The sequence below is a fragment of the Monopterus albus genome, unplaced genomic scaffold, assembly GCF_001952655.1.
Source record: "Monopterus albus unplaced genomic scaffold, M_albus_1.0 scaffold2871.1, whole genome shotgun sequence".
In the NCBI taxonomy this organism is placed as follows: Eukaryota; Metazoa; Chordata; class Actinopteri; order Synbranchiformes; family Synbranchidae; genus Monopterus; species Monopterus albus.
The window spans coordinates 1-1400 of record NW_018130743.1 but is presented as its reverse complement, the minus strand read 5'-3'; the positions used below and the strand labels follow the sequence as shown (position 1 = coordinate 1400).

Sequence of the window (1400 nt, the reverse complement as noted above, 5' to 3'; positions counted from 1 at the left end):
TGGGACCATTTCAACAAAGCATTAAATGCTGTCGTCTTAATTTGTTTATGTGCACCTCAAATCAGCTTGGTGCTTTTATGTTTTAGTGCATGAATTAACATAATAAAGGAGTTAGTATGGTTAGAATAACCAGGGATATGATCAAATTACTGAGCAGATAATACTGATATTTGTTCATTCCACTTACATACATTGCGGTCTATAAGGCAAACTGTCAGAAAGTCAAATCTCTGTGGACCTATCTTGATTTTCAGGCCAGGCAATCCTTCTCAGTCCTGAGCCAGTCTCTTTAGGCCAGTGGCACAGAGTTGTGGCCGAGCGGAACAAGAGAGCCGGCCACCTCAGGGTCGACCATGGCCTGGTGGAGAGGAAGATGTCTCCAGGAAAAGCCCAGGGCCTCAATATCCACACCCACATGTACCTTGGAGGAGTTCCCAGCATGGACATCCTGCCGAAGCCTGCTAATGTCAGCAGAATGTTTTGGGGATGTGTAGGAGAGGTGAGATCTCTCTGTGCTAAAAATAAAAACAAAATAAAACGCTAATAAGTATTTATCTCTATGTGGTTGCTTAAACACGTCTGCACTGCCTGCTTAGGTTTCCATCAACAACAAGAAGGTGGATCTGTCCTACAGTTTCACAGAAAGCAGGTCTATCCACAAGTGTGTGGACAACAGCCCCTGTGACCGCCGGCCCTGCCTGAACGGTGGTCACTGCATGTTGAGTGCTGAATATGAGTACCAGTGCATCTGTAAGGATGGATTTGAAGGTCAGTTCTCAAAGTGCTTGAGAAGATGTAGCAAATGTTTGATCCCTGACAGAAGTTGCTACTATAGTTTGTATATGCTGCTCATTATCAGTTACCATGTATGTTTCACTTTTATTTCTGTAAATGGAAGATTTTCTAAGTTATACTTGTCTAAGACAGCGTCCTTAAGTATAAGCTGTACGGATCAGCTTTCATTTGGAGTAGGAAACATGCAACTCAGGGCAAAAGCCTGTTTAAGTATCAGTTCCAATAGATCTTCTCCTTCAAAGATATCTCAGTATTTCATTAAAACGTGTAAAACTAAACAGTAAGCTGCGTCTACATATAATCTCCAAATCATGTGAACTAGCCTGCTTCTGAATGAACCTGACCCTTGACCTTTCACCCCTGACCCATGACTGGCATGTGTCCCTACAGGTGAGCGTTGTGAGGTGGTGAGAGATGTGTGCCAGAGCAACCGTCAGTGCCAGAATGGTGGCAGCTGTTTTAATGGCCAGTGTGTGTGCACAGCTGGGCACACAGGCCTGACCTGTGAAGAAAGTAAGTACTGACTGGCAACATTACCATGTAAACCATTATTAAGACAAACAGCAGAACACTTGGGAAATATGTTTGTTTATTGTCCATTTATA

The 1400-nt window shown here is 43.3% G+C and overlaps 1 protein-coding gene across 1 annotated transcript; it reads left to right on the top strand.

The window, feature by feature from the left end:
• Positions 1–254: 254 nt before the first annotated feature.
• Positions 255–1358, top strand: LOC109954059 (basement membrane-specific heparan sulfate proteoglycan core protein-like; the record flags this gene model as incomplete). Its single annotated transcript, XM_020589481.1, has 3 exons — positions 255–499; positions 597–768; positions 1186–1358. Coding segments are annotated over 3 exons (551 nt in total), but the record flags the coding sequence as incomplete, so codon positions are not given.
• Positions 1359–1400: the final 42 nt, after the last annotated feature.